At 58.7% G+C, this 18,193-nt stretch overlaps 7 protein-coding genes across 7 annotated transcripts; 3 read left to right on the forward strand and 4 right to left on the reverse strand.

The window, feature by feature from the left end:
* Positions 1-34: 34 nt before the first annotated feature.
* On the reverse strand, positions 35-2,556 carry B0H64DRAFT_29602 (lysophospholipase catalytic domain-containing protein). Its single transcript, XM_062800076.1, has one exon. The coding sequence runs from the start codon at positions 2,249-2,251 to the stop codon at positions 284-286; it is 1,968 nt and encodes a 655-aa protein (XP_062664553.1). The 5' UTR covers positions 2,252-2,556; the 3' UTR covers positions 35-283.
* On the reverse strand, positions 2,500-3,626 carry B0H64DRAFT_29588 (uncharacterized protein). Its single transcript, XM_062800074.1, has 2 exons — positions 3,238-3,626; positions 2,500-3,031 (listed from the first exon to the last, which is right to left on the reverse strand). The coding sequence occupies exons 1-2, from the start codon at positions 3,431-3,433 to the stop codon at positions 2,748-2,750; spliced, it is 480 nt and encodes a 159-aa protein (XP_062664554.1). The 5' UTR covers positions 3,434-3,626; the 3' UTR covers positions 2,500-2,747.
* B0H64DRAFT_29587 (uncharacterized protein) lies at positions 3,627-4,133 on the forward strand. Its single transcript, XM_062800073.1, has one exon. The coding sequence runs from the start codon at positions 3,820-3,822 to the stop codon at positions 4,078-4,080; it is 261 nt and encodes an 86-aa protein (XP_062664555.1). The 5' UTR covers positions 3,627-3,819; the 3' UTR covers positions 4,081-4,133.
* B0H64DRAFT_29586 (histidinol dehydrogenase-domain-containing protein) lies at positions 4,134-7,047 on the reverse strand. The gene is made up of 2 exons (XM_062800072.1): positions 4,489-7,047; positions 4,134-4,378 (listed from the first exon to the last, which is right to left on the reverse strand). Exons 1-2 carry the CDS (start codon positions 6,893-6,895, stop codon positions 4,188-4,190), a joined length of 2,598 nt encoding a protein of 865 aa, XP_062664556.1. The 5' UTR covers positions 6,896-7,047; the 3' UTR covers positions 4,134-4,187.
* Positions 7,048-7,878: 831 nt separating this feature from the next.
* B0H64DRAFT_29618 (uncharacterized protein) lies at positions 7,879-9,165 on the forward strand. The gene has a single exon (XM_062800078.1). The coding sequence runs from the start codon at positions 7,976-7,978 to the stop codon at positions 8,939-8,941; it is 966 nt and encodes a 321-aa protein (XP_062664557.1). The 5' UTR covers positions 7,879-7,975; the 3' UTR covers positions 8,942-9,165.
* Positions 9,166-11,857, reverse strand: B0H64DRAFT_29623 (Lipin/Ned1/Smp2-domain-containing protein). Its single transcript, XM_062800079.1, has 2 exons — positions 11,257-11,857; positions 9,166-11,204 (listed from the first exon to the last, which is right to left on the reverse strand). Exons 1-2 carry the CDS (start codon positions 11,717-11,719, stop codon positions 9,391-9,393), a joined length of 2,277 nt encoding a protein of 758 aa, XP_062664558.1. The 5' UTR covers positions 11,720-11,857; the 3' UTR covers positions 9,166-9,390.
* Positions 11,858-13,889: 2,032 nt separating this feature from the next.
* On the forward strand, positions 13,890-18,090 carry B0H64DRAFT_352853 (uncharacterized protein). The gene is made up of 3 exons (XM_062801500.1): positions 13,890-14,462; positions 14,621-14,814; positions 14,875-18,090. Exons 1-3 carry the CDS (start codon positions 14,080-14,082, stop codon positions 17,937-17,939), a joined length of 3,642 nt encoding a protein of 1,213 aa, XP_062664559.1. The 5' UTR covers positions 13,890-14,079; the 3' UTR covers positions 17,940-18,090.
* Positions 18,091-18,193: the final 103 nt, after the last annotated feature.

Raw genomic sequence — 18,193 nt, forward strand, 5'->3', positions numbered from 1 at the left:
TTTGCCCATGCGTTGGAGCGTGGGAAGAAAAGGATGGTTGGTGTGTGATACGAGTAGAGTTTTAAACCATTTCAGCCGTCTTACTGTGATCTCAGTCATCTCCCCTTCTAAACGGTGAACAATACGACAAAAATAAAATCGGAAAGCCTAAATGCAACTCCCCTAATGGTATCATTCTACCCCATGCTCGACCTTACAAGATACTACTACATGCAACAACCAAACCAAAAAAAAAGAAAAGAAAGAGCCCGCCCCTTGAATAGGTATCCACCACTTTACCCCCTCACAAGACAGCCACCGCGGCAACCAAGCCAACCATCAGCGCCCACGCGGACCTCCCCACGTCCACCTTCACACCAGCCGACTCATCATCCGGGTTCCCGTTCCCGATCTTGAAGGTAGGGTCATACTCGGCACCACCCCCACCAGAAGCAATCGCCACATCCGCCCCGGCCGTCGTGCCGTTCCAGCAGTAGCGATCAAAGCACGACGCGCACGCGGCGGGGACGTCGGTGCCGGTGCGCGCCCAGCTGCGGCTCATGACGGCGCACGCCACGCACGCCTGCCACTGCGCGTCCAGCGTGCCGTTGCCCTGCGTCGCCGCGTCGTACCCGTTGCGGATGATGCCGTCGCGCTGCGGGAGCGGGTAGGACGGGGTGAAGGTGGTGACGTTGGACATGGCGGTGTAGGGCGCGTTGGGGACGTAGACGATCAAGGGTGGGGGGGACTGGTTGGAGGAGACGGTGAAGTTGGCGACGTCGCAGCCGAAGAAGGTCGGGCGGCTGTTGAGCCCCTGCGCGAGGAAGGTCTTGTCGTCGGGCACGGAGGGGAAGAGCGTGCCGTTGGCGATGGCGCCGCCCACGCGGTCGAAGCTGGCCCGCATGGCTGTGCCGTTGGGCCACGCGTAGGTCGTGTCGGCGGAGGAGTCGACGGCGAAGATGACGTCGACGGAGCGGAAGGGTTGGATCAGCGGGTGGAGGGGGATGTTTTGCAGGTCCATGCCGCCGTCGACCAGATCGAGTTCCGAGGTCTCGGCGGTTGGGTTGTTGTCTTTGTTCCACCCCAAAAAGGGGTTCGGCACGTACTGCGCGATGTCGTTGCGGTCGGCGTCCAGCCCCTGCAGGAGCGAGGTGCCGGCCTCGATGAGGAAGTCGGGGACGCCTTCGACGCTGGTGATGTTCTGGAGGAGGAAGGCGTTGAAGAGGGAGCTGCTGGTGCCGAAGATGTAGCTGAGCGAGTCGAAGCCGCGCACGCACTTGCCGTCGCGGGGCACGACGCCGTTGGAGAAGTTGGAGGCCAGGTAGCGCATGGGCGCGAAGCCGAAGGTGGTCGGGTCCCAGGAGCCCATCTCGAACGGGTTGAACTCGTACACGGTCGCGTTGAGCGAGATGATCTTCTCGCCGGGGTGCCGGCCGTCGGCGACCAGGATCGGGAAGGGCGCGCGCGCGTTGGAGAACTCGTCGTCGTCGGCGATGCTCGAGAAGGTGTACCCCGGCCCGCCCTCGGGCGCGTCGATCAGCTGCCAGGCCAGCGCCCGGCCCCAGTAGTCGGTGATGGACGTCTCGAACCCGGCGTCGTCCTTGTCGCTCACCTGGCCGGCGACCTTGGCCCAGTACCTGGCGGCGTCGAAGATGCCGGACAAGTCGGGCCCCGTGAAGATGGAGTTGTCGAACCGCCAGATGCTGCTGTCCTCCCTGCCCTGCCGCAGCTTCTCGACGGTGGTGAAGTTGTTGGCATAGATACTGCTGACCAGCCAGCCGCCGCCGGACAGACCAGACAGATACGTGCTGGCCTGGAGGAGACCGCCGATGCCGCCCTTGTCGGTGGAGCCGGGGGTGCGGCTGTCAGCAGCGGAGATGAAACCGGCGCCGTTCATCAGGGCGCGGTAGCCGCCGCCGGAGACGGCGATGCCGATGTTGGGCAGGTCCTTGACGTCCTCGGCGACCCTGTTGATGTAGGCCTCGGCGTCGAAGCCTTCGATGTTGGCCCGCTTCAGGAACTCGATCATGGGATCGACAGTGAGCGGGCGGCGCTTTGCCAGCCAGTCGGTCTCGCTCTTGGAGAGCGTGTTGGCGCGCCGGATCGTGGGCTTTTCCTTCGGGCACTCCACCTGGGCCGGGGCATAACCGTTCGGCGCGTCGGGGCGCGCGCGGGCGCTGATTGCTAGTTCATCGTTCCGCGGTATCCTGATGGGCTCGGCGGATGTGGAAAGGGGGAGGAGAGCGAGCGGGAGAAGGGCGTTGAGATGCATGTTGGTTTATGTTATGTTTTAATGGTTCAACAAAACCCGCATGGGGGTTTGGTTTTGCACCAGCAAGTGAAACTGAAAGAATGGCGATCAAAACAGAGCAAGATCAAAAGTCAAACACCTTTTCAGGTGGATGTGCCGAGGTTTCGGGAAGGGATTGTTTGGTGACGGCTGATCGGACGGCTCGGAGAGAAGACAAGACTTATTAATGAAACAGGACCAGACCAGAATCCAAGAAGGAAGAAGCTCCCGGCAGAAAGGAGGGTAGAGGTGGCCGGTTAGAAACAGCACCGCGGCTGGCTGTAACTATGCAGCCTACAAATGGCGGGCAAAGAAAAGAGGTTGGCGATGGGAGACAAGCCAGGGCCGAGTGCGAATGTATGTAAGACGACGGGGAAGGTCACCGTTTTTCAGACCTGTATGACGGTCGGATGGCGGCGATCACTGGTCGTTCGGATGGCCCGGCCGGGGTTGAATAAGTATGTTTGTACCAAGGTAGTTACATAACGACAGGGAAATTCTGACTGGGCTCCCTCTTCGGTTTGTTTGCTCGTTGGCCGGGCTTACTGGGCTGAGCGAGTGCCAACCAACATGGTCCTTTTTTCCCCCATCTGATGTCTTTTCTGCCACTAAAAACAAGAGGGAGATGTGATGTGATGTGCCGAGTATCCGGCGTTTTCATCCCTCCCTCCCTGTCAGACTGTCTCCCTCCGTCGGGAAGCCGGCTCATTCGTCGGGAGGGATGTCTTCCGTATTTTTCGCTTGATGTCGACAGGGTCCTTGCTGTGTTTCATGCAGGCAGTCAGACACTGCGTAGCACGACCTGTGGAGCCTCCAAGATGGGCCCAAATGTGTTTCCGCGTATCGGCCGTAGCCAAGGTCTTGGGAAGGTCTTGGGAAGGTCTTGGGAAGGTCTTGGGGGCTGACCTGGCAGAAAGGATGGTCTTCTTGGGGTCGGTCTCAAAGACCACAATCCTTACTACACGTACCCATTTCTTTCGGGGGACCGAGAGATGCGGCGTTTCCAATGCGGCGTGATCTGATGAGACAGGAAAACGGGATGAGAAGGGGAATCCACAGAAGATCCGCAGCGAATCCGCGGTTGCGGGTTGGCATTGGCACGCGAATCGCGGCTTGGCAAGACGGAAAGCGAACGGGTAAGATTAGTGTAATTACGAACTGCATGTGTGGGGAAGCAAGGGTCTTTTCCCCCCACCATCCTGAAATGCCCCTCCTCTCCTCACGTCATGTTCAGGGTGTAAGGGTCGAATAAACTACTGTGTAACGGCTATTTGAGTGCGGAATGCATATCTGTTGCTGCAACGTAACCCAGCTGAACCACGAGCTGAAATGCAAGGCGTAAGCTGCCGTCTGGTGTTTTATTCTGTTGTCCGACGTCGGCCACTCATATATCGGCCGAAGGTGGTGAGGAGATTGGTCGGCCTCCTCGTTGCAGGATCTGCGTCAGCTTTCCGTCTCGCGGCCCGTTTCAATTGCCCAGCGATGGGAACGTGGGGGGAGGGACTCGGTGTTTCTTCTTCTGAGTATTGTTCCGAGCGACAATATTTTTCATGTGCTTGGCCGTCAATTTAATCTGTATCCTAGTTAGCAGTCAACATCGTTCCTTTCTCGTTAACCGAACCCAAGATCCAACAACTGGGGTTTCACCGCCATGCTGCTCTGCGATGTTCAGAAGTTGCCCAATGCGGACATCTCGAGTACCATGTACATCACCACCTCCCCTGCAAATGACCCTAGCTGGCCACCCCACATCGGCAACGGAAACAACACCGGCCATGGCAACCGGCCGATCACCGTTCATGCGACCATGAAGTGACCGAACAGGCACAAGGCATCAACGGGGGACACATCTGATTTCTCTTAACCAAGCCGTTTTTATATGACAGGAAACCCAAATCACCAACTCTCCACCCAAAAATCACCGATCCATGTGCGCCAGCCTGATGCTGACCGCCCTCCGGTGGGCCTCGAGCTCCTCGACCTTGGCGAGCTGCATCACCGCCTCGCCCACGTTGCGCAGGCCCTCGGCGGTGAGGTTGGAGCTGGTGATGTGCTTGACAAAGGATGCGAGGTTGACGCCCGAGTACTGCTTGGCATAGCCGTAGGTTGCTAAACACATCGTCAGTACCAAGGAAAATAAAAAAAAATAAAAGAATTGCCAGCGAATAGGTAGGGAGGGAGTTGGGTTCTAGGTTTATTAGAGCCGGCCGGGCACTTACGCAGCGAGTGGTTGACGCCGGCCGAGTAATCGCCCACGCTCTCCGGGGTCCATTCGCCGATGAAGACGCTCCCGGCGTTCATGACCTTGTCCACCACCGACTCGGCGTCCCGGAGCTGGAGGATCAGGTGCTCGGGCGCGTACTTGTTGCTGATCTCCATGGCCTCGTCCACGGTCCTGACCCGCACCGTGAGCGAGTGCGCGATCGAGCCCCGCACGATGTCCACCCGCGGGAGCGCCGTCGCCTGCCGGTGCACCTCGTCCTCGATGGCCGACAGCTGCGCGTCCGTGAGGTCGATGGCGATCAGGATGACCTGGCTGTCGACGCCGTGCTCGGCCTGGGAGAGGAGGTCCGAGGCGACGAAGGCCGGGTTGGCGTCCTTGTCGGCAATCACGAGGACCTCGGAGGGCCCGGCCGGCATGTCGATGCCGACGCCGGCGTTGGTGTCGTTGCTGACGAACATCTTGGCCGCCGTGACGAACTGGTTGCCGGGGCCGAGGATCTTGTCCACCTTGCTGACGCTCTCGGTGCCGTACGCCATGGCCGCGACAGCCTGCGCGCCGCCGGCCAGGACGATCGACTCCGCTCCGACCTTGTGGGCGACGTAGACAATCTCGGGCGTGATGGTGCCGTCGGCCCGGGGCGGCGACGCGAGGACGATCTTCTTGCATCCGGCGACCATGGCCGGCACGCCAAGCATGAGCGCTGTGCTGGGCAGGACTGCGGTGCCGCCGGGGACGTAGAGGCCGACGGCTTCGATGGGCCGCGAGAAGCGGCTGCAGACAACGCCAGGCATGGTCTCAACCTGCAGCGGCTTCTCCTCCTTCTGGGCAGCGTGGAACTTGCGGATGTTCTCATAAGACACGTCGATCGCCTTGATAGTCTCGGCAGGCAGCTGCATGAGCGACTCAGGGAACGGTGCCTTAAGGACTGGCGAGGTTAATGACGTTGCCTTCTCGAACTTATGAGTGTATTCGAGAACCCCCTTGTCACCCTTCTTCCGGACGTCGTCGATAATCGGGGTGATGATCTTCATGATGGTTTCCGGCGACTTTTGTGATGGCCGCTTCAGAGCCTCATCGAGTTGTTCCCTCGAGGCGGTGGCCATGTCGTAGACCTTCATGGTGATCCGTTCAGGGGCGGCCTCCTTGGGAGTCTCTTGAACTGGGACAACTGGGGCCGCGCTCGCTGCTGGCTTGATGCCTTCCTTCTCTGCCCACTTCCCCTTAGCATCGCCTGTCCTACGCTTGACCTTGAAGCTCTTAGCGTCGAGACTCTTCTCGATATCCGCCAGGGTCACGCCGGCGCCCACGGCCTTGGTCAGAGCAAAGTAGATGAGGTCCGCAGCCTCAAAGGCAACATTCTCGGGCGTCTTTGCATCACAGAGCTCCTCAGCCTCCTCCATGATCTTGGCGCGCAGCAGCTTCTCGTCCGAGAACAAGCGGGCGGTGTAGGAGCCCGCTGGCGCCGACTGCTTCCTCGACACAAGGGTGCTCTCCAGCTTGGCAAGGCCCTTCAGATCCCCGAAGCATCCCGACTGTTCCAGGTGACAGAAGCGCCCCTTTTGCCTCACGACAAACTTAAGAGCATCGTTGTCGCAGTCTAAAGATATCCGGACCAGTTCCTGTGTGTCACCAGATGTGGCCCCTTTGTACCACAGGCCGCGCTTGCGGCTCTGGTAGACGCCTGTTTGTGTCTTGAGCGCCTCCCCCACGCTTTCTTCGCTGCTGTACACCAAGCCTAGCGCCGTGTCATGTTCGTCGACAACGACGGTAGGGATCAGGCCGTCTGCGCGGTCCGACTTCCAGGTCGCGGCGAGGATCTTGGGCACGGCGAGCTTTCCGGTTTGCGCTGTGCTGCTCAACTCGGTCGATGGCAGAATCGGAACGGCGTTGCATTGCGCCGCAACCTTGAGGAACTCTTCCAGGTTGGCCCCCGCCAAGGGCTTGATAAAGAGCGGCTGGATCCTCTTTGCCTTGGTCTCCTCGACGAACCGGGGAAGATCGGCTACCGTCTGGTCGAGGCCAGAGACGAGTAGACCGTGCTCTGTGGGAACAGAAGACACAGCCCCGGCGTTGTTGCCGTCCAGAAGGGGGGCAACCCGAGAGCCAAACTCGGCGAAGTCGGGCAGTTGTTCGGGGCGGACGAAGACTTTGCGGGCGCCAGCGTCAAGCAGAGTGATGATGTCGTCGCGGGAGTCAAGGCGTGTCACGTCGAAGAAGGCTTGGAACTCGGTGTTGTGGCGGCCAAGGAATCGCATGACCTTGTCGAGTGTTTGAGGAGTGACCTCGAAGAAGACACAACCAAGACTCGACACTTCCTCGCGATTGAGACCCTCCTTCTCGCCGCCGAGCCCTGGTGGGACATTGACGCCGACGAGGAACGGAAGTGGTAGTATCGTTTCCATGGTCGGATTCGGTTGGGATGGAATGGTCAATTATTCTAGGGTTTCTATTTGTAAATCCCAAGTCTCCATGGCGAGAATAAATAAATAAAGAGTCATCGCAAGTTTCACAGGTTCCCTCCTGTATCGGCACCCACTCTCAAGGTGGGGTTGTCTGCCCCTCCATCGCGCCCTGGATATCCCGCGCTCCAGCGCATTGGGCCGTGATTTTCTTTGGCAAGGATCAAGAAATAAGCACTGGTCAGTGCGTTCGAATTCCATCGCTTGGGGCGCGAGCTGGAAGAAATAACTAACCCCACCTTGTGCACACCACCGTAACTTTTGGAGCGACCTCGTCTGATTCCACCAGTTCCCGCAGTCAGTTCCATGCAGTTAATTGCATCCGGTTCAATGCGGCCATAGGTTAGTTCTATACACATAGATGGGTTAATTCCCAATAGGTTTTGGGTTTGAGTTAGGGTAAGGGCAAAGATGAGGGATAGGAGTAGGGGTAGGGATAGGGATAGGGTTCAACAAAGGGTTAGGGTTGGGCTACCTGCGTTGAGCTGATCACATTTGGCTGGCAGCAATTAACTGCTGACTGTGTTGAACTAACTGTATTGAACTATGCAATTGGCGGGCTGCGATGGTTGTTGCGGTTTGAGAAATACTGTGATCAGTGTTCTTGTTTTTCCATTTCACGCCTTCGCAAGCGGTGGCGGATCAATGCGGCTCCGATCCAGCACCGTGTGGACGTCTCCAGATGGGCTTGGCACAGGCGCTCCGCGTCGGGTGCTTTTGGCAGCAGCAACCGCAGCATTGGAACTCGCGACTTCAAGCTTTCAAACCACATTCACCGGTTAATTCAACGAATAATACTATTACCGTGGTCGCCTTACGGCAATCATAAACCTGTCAATTACCATCCACAGGATCAGACACCTCACCAATTCCAAATCTAACTACTACTTAGTCGCCCGCGTCCACTTCTAGTCCGACCATCGCGATCGCCCGTCACAATTTATCAACCTCGGCCGACCTCCCACCGTATCGCGAGCATCGCTGACTTCTTCCCCCCTCGAACTTCGAAACAACACAATCACCATGTCCGCCACCGGCGCCTCGGCGCCTCAAACCAACGGTGTCCCCCCCTCCTCCGCCGCCTCGAGTTCTCAAACCCTCGCCAACACACAAACACAACAACAACAACCACAACCTTCCCAATCCCAACAAACCCAATCCCAACCCTCAGCAATCGTAACCGCAACCCCGTCACAAAGCCAGCCCCCCCAGCCCCAACCACCCCAACAACAACAACAACACCAACCCACCACCACCCCCGGCCCAGGCCCAGGCCCAGGCCCCATCCCCACATCCAGCACCGCCCCGCGCCCGCGCGACGCGCGCACCATCGAGCTGCTCCTCACCGCCCAAGGCGTAACGGCCTTCGAGCAGCGGGTACCCCTCCTCCTGCTCGACTTCGCGTACCGGCACACCTCGGCGGTGCTCTCGGACGCGCTGCACCTCGCGGCGGACCCCTACACGTCGCAGGCCGGGGCGCGGCCGTCGGCGGCGTCGGGCGCGGCGCCGGTTAATGTTGGTGATGCGGCCGTGAGCGCCAACGCCGTGCAGCTGGCGATTGCGAGTCGGTTGGGGTTTCAGTTCCGTGGGGGCGGTGGGGGTGCTGCTGGTGGTGGTGGTGGTGGCGGTGGTGGTGGTGGTGCGGGTGCGGGCGGGGCGAGTAAGGATTGGATTATGGAGTTGGCGAGGGAGAAGAATAAGATTGGGTTGCCGAGGGTGTCGGGGAATGAGTGGGGGGTGCGGCTGCCTGGGGAGAGGTTTGTGCTGAGTGGTGTGCCGTGGGGTTTGAGGGATGTGTGGGCTGGGCAGGAGGGGGCGGAGGAGGATAGTGGGGAGGAGGAGGAGGAGGAGGATGAGGAGATGCTTGACGGGTCGGCGATGGATGTCGAGAAGGAGGATGTTGGTGGGGAGGGGGTTGAGGGCGGGACGATTGGGGATGTATTTGGGGATCAGGGCTTGGAGGAGGACGAGGAGATGGCTGAGGCGTGAGCTGTCTGCGCCTCGCGAGACTGAGTCTTTATATGGCAAAATCATATGGCGTTAAAAATCAGGAGTGGATGCCATATGAGGTACCATGGGGAGCGCTCTGGCGTTTAGGGGTCCTAGGGATATGAGGAGAGGATAGTCGAGGAGCCTTCACACAACACGTACTTATACCGACTACATTTCAGCGGAAGCCGCCATTGGCATTCGCCATCAAAGCACCATGGCTGCTGCACTCGGAGTACCCAGAAATAGCCATGAATATGCATCTCTAATGCTATGAAGTCAAAACTCCCGCCTTACGCCGCGCTATGCAATATGCGGAAGAAACATCCTCCCAAACAGTCTACGGTCTATGGCCTCATAGAATGCCCACAATAAGCGCCAACTCCGTCTCCAAACTTTGGATGCACCCCCGAAGATACCCCGTCCCACACAACGAATATCCGACTAGTTTACTTCTTATCCATCCTCAAGTTTTTGACACCCGTGATCAACTCAGCGTCAACATCATGCACGCCATCCGCCGACGTGCGGTTACCGACCGGAGTCGGCAGCCGGTCTTCAGCCTCGCCAACCACCTCATCAACCACCTCTTCGTCGCCCTCCTCGTACTCGCCGTCCTCGTCGTCGGCGTACTCATCCTCCATCATGGAGCCCATCATCCGCTCCTCATCATAGATGCTCCCCTCGCCGTAGTCGTCCATCGAGTTCCGCGAGAGATAGCTATCCCCCAGGCCCTCGCCGACCTCCTCATCCTCGTCCTCGACATACTCGTCGTCGTGGACGTCGCCGGCGTCTTCGTCACCCTCGCCCTCAGTGTCACTGCCGGAGAACTCGTCCAGCTCGAGCGGGGTGTCGCGCCAGTAGCGGAAGTCGGTGTACTCCTCGCCGCCGCCCTTGACGAGGGTGCCGACGGGCGGGAAGTAGTGGTCGACGACCTCGCTCATGTTGACGTAGCTGAGCTTCATGCGGTTGAGGCTCAGCAGGTCTAGCGACACCTCGGCGTTGGAGTTGATGGTGAAGATACGGGTGCGCGGCACGTCCACGGTGCGGTATGAGATCTGGTCCGTGAACCGGTTGCCGAAACCGGCGTAGAAGGGCGTCCGGTCCGGGCCGTACAGGCTGCGGATGTCACGCAGCGTGGACATCTTGAAAATGTGCGGCTTGCGCAAGTAGATCTCGCGGCGTAGAGCGGCCATGGTCCGGTCCGGCGACAGGATGGTGGGGCCCCTTGGGAGGCGGAACCCGTCTTGGGTGATCCCAGCGAGGTATGTCCTCGTGCTGTCCGCTTGTCCAACGGACCGACTAGTGAGGTACATGATGTTGTAACCATTGGACACGATGTCGTTATACAGCTTCGCGACACCTGCATGTGTCCAGTCCCGTCCAATCATGTTCAGCACGTGGCCGAGTGCGTCCGACTTGGTAATAGTCCCGTCAATATCCGAGATCACCACCGGGGTTTCGTGTTTCCACAGATACATGTAGGCCTGGCAAGTCGCCCGGTTCACTGTGAAGCTCATCGAGTTCTCCCCCGGCTGCAAGTCGAGGGCCTTCAGCTGGTCACTAGTCAACCGCAGGGTCTTGGCGTAGTTCCTGTTAGGGTCGCCGGCGGCCGGGGTGCCCGGTGAGCTGGGAGGCGTCTGGAGAGTCATCTGACCGAGGTCGGACTCGGCCCTCCTGTGACTCGAGGTAGTCGGGGATGCTGTCGCGTCGCTGCTGTCGCTCTGGTAACCCGGGTCGGACGCAGCGTCAATGGCTAGGCCAGGTGGGCCGCGTAATGACGATTCCATAGCTCTCTGCATCGCAGCACTCTTCGCCTCCTCGCTGCTGTAGATCCACAGGTTCCCACGCTCGTCAACGCCAAAGAGAGCCCCGATATCGTAGTTACCGTCAAGCTCTTCCGATAGGACCTTGCGCGCAAGGATCTCGGCCCGGATAGCGTCCTCGTCGTTGTTCCTGTACCCCGTCATATCCAGCATCAGGTCACCCGTTTCCGTGACGTGGCTCGGGATGTTGACGGCGGCCAGTTCCCTGGAGAGGTTGATGGCGCGCTGTCGAGCCTCGGCCGGGGCCAAGGGTGGCGGGCTGTTGGACCGATCTAGGTACAACGGATCTTCGTCTTCGCTCGAACCTTGGTCGCTGGACAGCTTCCGCCCTGCTCGCGGTAGAATCTCTTCGCTGTGCGGTCGCTGGGGTGAACCGTCGGTGGAGGACGGAACTCCCCTAGAAAGTTCCGGAGAGGTTGATCTCGGCGTGAGAAGCCCTAATTTCCTGTCAGCCAAGGTTCCGCCTGCGCGTCTGAGTGTTTAGCATACCATCTCGCCCGATCGAGTGAAGGACTGTAGGTGGCGGCCGGGTGAAGCTCGCCGAGCGCGCCTTTCCGATAGGGTCGTTGAGATCGAGGGATTCGGGTTCTTGCAGCGGCGGCTGACCGTTTTGCAGAGCTCCTAGTGGGGGGCTAGAGGCGGGCGACACCAATGGCGACGTTTGCAAGCTCTTGGGGATGGTGTCACTAGTTTCGAATACGAAGAAGGCCTCCCCGCCCTCGCCGAGCTTCATCGAGTAGGGCTGCTTGACGCCATTGACCTTGAACTCGACCTTCTTCTCGTACGGGCGCAGTAGCGAGAACTTGCCGAAGCGCACATGGAAAGGAGAACATGACAGGCTGCCGTCCTCCTGTTCAACAACGATCACATCGATGGCCCCGCTAAGGGTGGCCGGGTTGATCGAGTTCCATGCCGTGGAGACCGAATCGCTCAGATTCCTGACGTACTGCATGATGGGCAGGCGATCGATGGGCTAGGGAAATTATTTTTGCTCTTCTGGGGTGTGCAGCGGCCTTGCGGCCAGGAATTGCGAAAGAGTTTTTGTATTTGTTCTGTGTACGAAAAAAAAAGACCGGTTGCACAAGGTGTAAGCCGAGGCTGCGAGCGAGGTATTATGGAGCGCCGCCGAGTCGCCACGACTACGGAGCAGACTTCTGTTTCCGGCACTCGTGGATACGAGGCGCAGTTTTTGGGAGGATGCGATGCGCTGAGGCACGCGAGGAATGTGAATGCGAACGCAGCGACGAGGACGTCTTCGGAGGTTGTCGAGATGGGATGGAAGACGACTAAAACCGGTCGGAAGTCGCAGAGCTGCGCTTAAATCGGCTTTGGGAATCGAGGGGCCGAGGGACGCAGGGAAGGCCCGAAGGAGGGGAATGGATTGGGCAGCCGGGCGTCTCGGTCGCTAATGCAGGCGAAGACGGTTTAAAACGGATGCAGCTTCGAAATCGGACGAACACAAGGGCGCTTTCAACGTCTTCGGTGGACTTCGGCCCAAAAATTAGGGGACCACGTCGCGGATCAGGAACAAGGCCGGCTCTTGAAGGAAGTTCAAGGAACCAGGTGTTGAGCAGCTGAGGACAATCACGAGGGCTCAACAAACGCCGAGAATCCCACCAGTCCACCAACGCTTGGCTGGGCTGACTCTTTGCGTTCGTTACAAGTCCGGTACTTCCGGCCCGCCAATACGACCGCGCTAATTTGCTGAGAGTTCGCTGCTCGGCTTGGTATTTGCAAAGTCTTTTCCCAGCGTCCCCTGAGGATTTGGACCCTTGTCACAAGCCCGGATTCCCCTCGCTGATGTCATGAACGCTCAACCCATCAATGAGTCGGGCAAGATTTTGACGACCAAAGACGTAAGCTGCCTCGCTGCCCAGTGCAGTGGGTGGAAGAGCACGCACGGCGAGAGCCTTGATGCCCGTAGTGCAAAACAAACAAACGCCCGATAATTGCCATGGCGGCTGCGGGCAGTTCCCATTCCAGATGAGGCATTGTGGACCAAAGCAAAAGACTCCGATTGTTCCACAGGACGCGCTCTGGAGCGTTGGCATTGGGGATCAACAGCGGGCAGGCGCATGGCAGCATTGGCCCCGACAAATTGTGGCTGGCTTGGTTGGGGAAACAAGGGTTCAGGGAGCCAGGCGAACGCTTGGGGTGCACATGGAAGCACATGACCGGGCTAGGCGGCGCAAATCCCCGTCGGTCTAGTGGGGGGTTTTTAGGCTGCTGGAGCTTGCCGCCGTGAGGCCGTGGAGGGGAAACAACATGGAATGGGCCTTGGAACCTCTGGTCTGGTCACCTGCCTCATCACCTGCCTCACTTTTTGTATCATGGACCGAGTTTCCCCCGGCCATTCGTCCCAAGGGACGCTTCGACCCGGTCGGCCGCCGTGACGATCAGCGGCTCGTGGCCAGAACACCGGCAATAAGAGAGTGGGAGTTACGACATGGAAGTACGAATATCGTCTTATTGCTGTTTTGAGACATCTGGGACATACAAACAAAGCAGTTGATGAGAGACGGGTTTCTTTTGCTTCGTCTTTTCTCTTACCTCCCCGTTTTTTTCTCCCTTTTCCTTTCTCGCCCTTGAGAGTGAACCTACCTGGAGGAGCGTTCCACCGCGACAACCTCTAAAGCGGAGACTGATAATTTGCTGTGTATGGATAACTTGTGCATGTTGGTTGTTGGTACATACAGCTTACTTGGGAAGGTGAGGTCGATCCTCACGTCTGACAAACTGCCTAGAACGACTCCGCTCTTGAGTGTGGATGGCCTGAGACACAGTGACAAGAAAGGGAATTATTTGAGCCGGACGTTGCACCAACATAATTTGTTAGCAACCTTGAATCGAAGCCTCAAATGCCCGTGTCGCTCAAGCTGGGTGCCTGAGTGAGTCCCGAGCTGGCCATCCTGCCTTGGCTGAGGTTGGATGGATGGAATGGCAGGTGCATTTTACAAAGTCAGGCAGTCAGGCAGTGCAGCGCAGCATGTCAGCATATCCCAAGATTCCATACAGGTGCCAACAGACGTGCCAGGCCGCTGAAACAACGGCACCTCTTTTCACGTCCCGGGCCACACTCTCGGCAGTGATCTCCACCGCAAAGACGCAACTAAGGGCCCGTCTGACCACTGAGCAGCCGGCACCTCATTCGGGGCGTCCATGCCACGATGGAGCCCCGATTGCTTGTCTGGCAATTGCGAACGTCCCCAGTTTTTCACGGCCAATGAAGCATGCCATTGAAGCAGCCGGGCGGGCCAGGGCCAAGCGAATCTCGGCCTGGGAGGGAAGCATTTGGTTTTTTTCCCTTTTCTGATGTTTCTGCGACTCATTCCTACCGACCCCCCACTCCCGTCCCTCCTTCTTGCAGGTTGCGAGACTTGTTCAACACCCGGCCTCGCTGTCCCTCCCGACGACCCCAGCGTCATGTCATGGCTCTCCTGGACGTCGCTGGTGCCCACCCTTCTTATCATCTCCGCCAGTCTCGCCTGGTGGTTCACCGAACCTAAGAACGCCCGCATTAACCTAATCGCTGCCGCTGGCGCCGCCCTCTTCTGCTGGGCTGTCGCTCCCGAGTTGTGTCGCGATCTCTCCTACTCGGTCTACGCCCTGACCGTCGACGCCGTCGCCGCCCTCCGTCTCGAGCTTATCATCCTGAGGAATGCGAAGATGTTGGTAACGGGCGTTGCTGTTGTTTGGTACGTGGGGCTCTGTTGTGTGCTGTGTGCCGTATTGCCTTGTGTGTTTGGCTTTGCCGCACCCGGTGTCGCACCGGCGTCTGGCCGCGCTTCCGCTTCCGCTTCCGATGCGATGGCTGGTTATAGTACGGCCGTAGGCTCACTGTGCATTTCTACAGGCTGGCTCGGAGAGCGTGGCAGACCTTATGGAAGCCGGTCCCCGAGCTGATCAACATCCTCGGCGTCGATGTCCCCGATCCACCCGACGTGTCGCTAGCCGATATCCGAGCCGACGCCGCCACCGTGAACTGGACGCGCGCACCGGCGAACCGGTCCGTACAGAAGTTTCTGATCCAGGTGAACGGCGTGGTTGGTGAGTTGGGACCAACGCATAAAATCCTTCGGCGGCGCAAAAGCTGACCAACTTCAACAGTGGGAGAGGTCGCTGCAAACCAGGAACCCGCCATCGTTGTGAGTGGCCTGAAGCCAGATCATTTCTACAATGTGCGCGTGATTGCCGTCGGCTCCAACAACTTCCAAGCCGGCAGCCGGGTCATCCGGCTGAGGACGTTTGCCCGCGATGGACGACCACAGCTTGGGAATTCGCGACTCCCATCTAATTTTATTCCGGAGGAGCCGCGGGCCTCTACATCCAACGACATGGGCGACGACGCTGGAGGGGGTCGCAGTCCCTTCCCTGCATTGGAGATCCCAACGGTCCAGGAACCGACTATCTCACCTGTCAGGGATATGAATTCTGCGGGTGGTCCAGGGCCACGACGGAATACGGTTACGCGTAAGCATTCGCCATCCACTACGAGCCTCGACCAGCCGATACGGGAAGAAGTCAACGCGGATCCCAAACAAATCCTACCGGTGCTCACAGAAAAATTTGAGAGCATCCGGAAGGAAACGGAAGACGTGTTGGCGTTAATTGCTAGAGAAGAGGGCGATAATAGGCTGTTAATGGGGGAATTGGAAACGGAAAAGCGAGGGAAGCGGAAGGAACAGAAAAAGAAGGAGGAACAGACGGAAAGGCTGAAGAAGGATGTGCACGCAACCGACCGGGCAATGCGTAACGCCATGCAACGCAAAGCGCAGAAGGAGAAGGCCCTCAAAGAGAAGCAAAATGAGCGGACCAAATTCCACGACAACATCGCCAAGTGGGAGAAGGGTGTGGAGGAGCTACACAAGGAGCGAGAGAAGTTTGGCCAGCAGGTGACGGAGCTGGAGGAAGACCGGGACAAGAAGGTCGAACAGTCTCGGGAGGAGAATGGTGATCTACAAGCCGAATGCTCGCGCTTGGAGGCAGAGTTAAAGGAGAGGAGAGATCAGGTGAAGGAGCTAGAAGAGGCTCGGAAAATGCTTCCGGGCGGGGACGAGGATGGTGAATGGCGCGAGAAGATCACCGAGGAGCGGCGAGAGTGGTACAGGACCGGCACGGGTCGGGAATTACAGGAGATTTCCGCAATCGAGGCGAAGCGTGGGCGCGCTTTGGACGAGCAAGTTCGCGCGCTCAGTGTCCAGGTGCAGCACATCCCGCATACCAACTTTGGCGGTCTGTACAGCCATCCCAATGCGTCCGGCATGGAGTTTGATCCCGCAGCGATCACTCACTTAAACCAACGAAGCCGGGCGGGCAATTCGATCTCCAGCGTCTCCGTCCCGGCACAGCTGCCACCATATCCTCAAATCGATCAGGCGATTGCGGCTCCTGCTGGCTTTGCCAGCTCGCGCTCTGCGAACGCCCCGCCCGGCTTCGCCCCGGGACCGTTTATGGACCACTCTGAGCTCAGCCGCTTGGATGAGCTAGGCTTAAGAACTGCCCCGCTCAGTCCATCAGCCACCGCTCTTTTGCCATCCAACCTCATGGCGGATATTGACGACGATGACCCCAGCCCGGTTTCCAGGTTTGGGCCGGACCCCTATTTCCCGCCACAGCGGGCCTCCCCCGAGAACGACCCGCAGTCGCCCGCATCCTCAGGAAGATCGTTCAGCATCTTCACAAGCCCACACGGTTCTTCGAGCAACCTTCCCTTTCCTCCTTTCCAGAACGAGACTTCGGATCGCATGTCGCTCAATGCCGCCGCCACAGCTCCGTCTCCCGTCGCGACAGAACCCCCACCGAACAAGCTGAGCTCTTTCTTCCCTTTCCCACGGTCGAGGCCCGCCAAAGTCTCAGAGTCGGAAGGGCTAGGCGGCCTTCCGTTTGGTAGCCTCAAATCCGGACAGAGCCAGTCGTTCCCGAGACAGGAGGACGACCCGAATAGCCTGATGAACAAGCGACGGAGCTGGGGTGTGTTCAACCGTAACTCGGTGGGCCCCGAGATCACCGAGGGACATGCGACGCATTCCCGCATGTTTTCCAGGAATCTCAATCCCTTTTCTAGCTCGCATCGCGCCCCGGGTGGCTTGTTTCCGGAGAGGGACAAAGGCAGCCCACGCCCCGAGAGCATCGCGTCTGCCGAGCTCCCTCGGCCGTCCACGGATTCCGGCTCGATTTGGGGGCCGCAGCCAGGCGACGCGGCGACATTGGGGAAGCCCAGTCGCCTGTGGTCGCCCGACGCATGGTCTAGGAACCCATCCCGACGTCCATCTCTCCACGGGTCGCCATCGGCCCTGAAGACAACGCTCGCATCGGCGGATGATGAGATTCTCGGCGAGGAGATGCTACCAAACGTCAACGAAGTGGGGGTAATAGGCAGCCGCCCACCGATGCAGTCCAAGATCCCCCGCCTCAACCCCAATGCGCCAGCGTTCAACATCACCGCGTTCTTCAAGTCCAAACCCGACAAGGAAAAGGACAAGGAGAACAAGGAGAAGACCAAGGCCGAGAAGAAGGACAAGTCCAAAGCGAAGGAATCCAAGGAGAAGTGCAAGAACGGTGATGCGTCAGCAACGCCCGAGGTGCCGCAGGTCCCGACTTTCGACTTGGAATCTCCACCGGAGTCACGTATGTCTCGGGATGGGTATTCGGTACACACGCAGACGTCAGTTTCCGAATCGCGGGACTCGCTCTCCCTGGATCAGCCCTTCTCCAACGCGGGTTCGGAGCCCACCAGCGCGGGGCTGTCGAGCAGCTTCAAGGACGATAATGTGGTTCGCAAGCTGTTCCGAAAGGGCAGCTCGAGCAAGTTCAGCATCGCCGGGCGGCTCGGCGGCAAGGAGTCGGGCCTGTTTAAGAAGGGCCCCAGCAGCACGGCCAGCGGCGGCGCCTCGGAAAAGGGGACCTCGATAGAGCGATCCAGCATCGGCGACTTTGAGGACATTGCCGACGAGGCGCTGAACCCGGCCTTCCTTGGGCGCAGTTACGATAGCATCACGAGCAGTCCCAGTCTGGCACCCGCGGTGACCGCCACCAAGAGCAAGGAGATTAAGGCACCCTCGCGCTGGCTGAGCAACTTTGGCAAGAAGGGCAAGAAGGAAAAAGAGAGCTTGGACTTGGACAGATCGCAGGTCTCGGAGCTCGACGGCCTCGCAGAGGAGAGCCACAAGTGAAAGGGGTAGTTAGGGGGTAGTTAATGGATGGCGTTGTAGGGTCTATGCTACAGAGGTACATATGTCAGAGTGTAGAACCTTTGCATAGACCTGCTGCATATAGTGGTACTTAGGTAGCTACTGCTCAATAGACAGCGAGCAGCGTGGGCATAAGAAGTCGTCTTTGGAGTTGTGAGGATGAGAGAGAAGTGTGTGTGTGTCTGAGAGAAACTTCGTCGGACAGTGCGAATTGCAGGCCAAAAGCTCCACAGCTG

This window comes from Chaetomium fimeti (assembly GCF_033439085.1).
Source record: "Chaetomium fimeti strain CBS 168.71 chromosome Unknown B0H64scaffold_1, whole genome shotgun sequence".
Taxonomy (NCBI): domain Eukaryota; kingdom Fungi; phylum Ascomycota; class Sordariomycetes; order Sordariales; family Chaetomiaceae; genus Chaetomium; species Chaetomium fimeti.